This window comes from Charadrius vociferus, unplaced genomic scaffold (genome assembly GCF_000708025.1).
Source record: "Charadrius vociferus isolate BGI_N301 unplaced genomic scaffold, ASM70802v2 scaffold2415, whole genome shotgun sequence".
Taxonomy (NCBI): Eukaryota; Metazoa; Chordata; class Aves; order Charadriiformes; family Charadriidae; genus Charadrius; species Charadrius vociferus.
The window spans coordinates 4,472-6,472 of record NW_009648432.1 but is presented as its reverse complement, the minus strand read 5'-3'; the positions used below and the strand labels follow the sequence as shown (position 1 = coordinate 6,472).

The following is a 2,001-nucleotide window of genomic DNA, read 5'->3' as shown; positions in this document are numbered from 1 at the left end:
CGGAGCCAGCCACAGCGTGTCAGCGGAGAGCGAGGAAAGCCACGGGGACCTCACCGGAGAGCCGTGGGCAGACGCTGTTGGTCCTGAGCGCCACTTCTTCCAGCGTGGGCAGAGGAACCTCCTCCTCTTCCTCGGAAAAGCCCTTCTCCTCCGGCGGCGGCGAAGGCGGAGGGCCGGCAGCCGTCCCTGCAGGCGAGAAGCACGTCCCTTCTCTACTTAAATCTGCCCCCCCTCATCTTTTCACCCTCTTCCCACAAGTTATTATCCCTGAAAATCCTTAAACCAACAGCGGAGAGAAGCCACGGGGAGGTGGGGAAAACCAACTGATATTCCCCGTCCTTCCAAACCTCCGTTCCGGCACAACCAGAACCGAATCCGACTCACGGCTTTGCCAAATAAACCCCGAAACGCATCTCTCGGAGCCTTACCTCGGTCCCGGCACGCCGATGCCCAGTGCCCCGTCCCGCCACACCTGAAGCAAACATCCGAGCTTCGGTCGACGGATCCGCCGCCACCGCCTCCTCCGAACAACTCCGCTTTCTTCTGCCACTTCTGCTTCCACACCTGCGAAGCAGAAGCGTCCCCAGTTATTTTTATACTTTTACTCGTAATAAAAGTATATTTTTTTATGTTTTATTTCATCCCGGCACCGAGCTTTTTGCCAAAGCGCTGCAGAAACACGCCGAGCTTTAAAAATAAAGGTAGTTTTCTTCCAGCTGATGCTCGCCTCCCCTAGAGACGATCCCAAAGGATTTCACCTTAATTAACGGGGAAGATATTAAAAAATAATTTTTCTTTTTTTTTGCGGTGGGGCTGAAGCTGAGAAGTCAGGCGGCAGCAGGGAGCCGAGCCGTGCCTCCTGCCTGCGCCGCGACGGAGCTGGGGGCGACTCAAAAATAAAGATCAATCAACTAAGAGGTAAAACACAGAAATTCAAAGAACAACGTGAAGACGAGCGAGAGCTGGAAGAGTTTTAAAATTCATCCCGGACCGGATGAATGTAAATTTGATTAGAAAAGGGTTCAGCGGTGCGAGCGGGTGAGCAGATGAAGCCGGCGACGCCGAAGCAGCCGCCGGGCAGGACGTTACCTGCTTGCGAAGGCGATTTCCCCGCAGGGCGTAACCTCGGACGTGAGATCTCTTCTTCAGGTTAAGCCTGACGAAATTGCCGTCTCTCTGCGGAGGTGCTCTGCGGAGAGAGAGAGAGAGGTGGGCTGGAAGCACCCCCCCACCCTCGCCCGCGTTTTTGGGGGGGCGATCGAGTCCCCATCCACCTCCCCGCAAAAACGGCTTTGAGGGAAACAATCTCTCAATCTTTTGTCCCTTAGATGGGACCGAAGGCGATGGCGGACGCTCGGGGGGAGGCGAAAGGCATAACAAAGTAAGAAAAATCAGGCTTAGAAAACCTCAAAACTTATTCCTTCCCGCTAAAATTCCGGACTTAATGCAAAGGAGGAAGAACTGGTGAAAGAGCGGCTCGTTATTTATAAAAAAATCTAGCAAAAAACCTCCTTGGCTCACTCCGCGTCCTTTTCCAACCACGTTTTGGCGGTTTTTGAGCGCCACGAGGCATCGCCGCAGCCCGCGTTTGATTTGGCTTAATCGCCGCGTTCGTTTCCAAGAGGAAAAGCTGGTGGGGAACCGGAGCCGAAGGGTTCCGGCAACCTCCCCAGCAGAGTTTGAAGCGAGTTTGGAGCTACACCGAGGCAGGCGAACCTGCGGCAGAGAGCCCGGCAACACCACCGGCATCGCCGGGACCTACCTTGCCGCGACAGCTCTGCGGGTGGGTTTGGGCTTCTCCTCCTCCTCCTCAAACTCCCCCAGGAGGTTTTCTGAGGGATCCGACACTTTCCCGCTCTCCTTTTGGGCTGCCACGTGCTCTTCCTCCTCCTCCTCTTCCTCTTTGCTCTGCTTCAGCCCGCCGGCGGTGCCAAACGCTCCCTCGGCCGAGCCTCGGTGGCACCGCCGGTGCTGCGCGGGAGCTGCCGTGACGTCTCCCCC

General features: G+C 56.2%; 1 protein-coding gene across 1 annotated transcript in view; it reads right to left on the bottom strand.

Moving 5' to 3' along the window:
* The window catches only part of RECQL4 (RecQ protein-like 4), a gene marked incomplete at both ends in the record, with an annotated part of 14,336 nt that overhangs the window by 9,482 nt on the left and 2,853 nt on the right, over positions 1–2,001 (bottom strand). Inside the window, 4 exon segments of the mRNA XM_009885384.1 lie at positions 41–148; positions 412–564; positions 1,090–1,189; positions 1,763–1,994. Of these exon segments, the coding sequence (XP_009883686.1) occupies positions 41–148; positions 412–564; positions 1,090–1,189; positions 1,763–1,994 (593 nt within the window).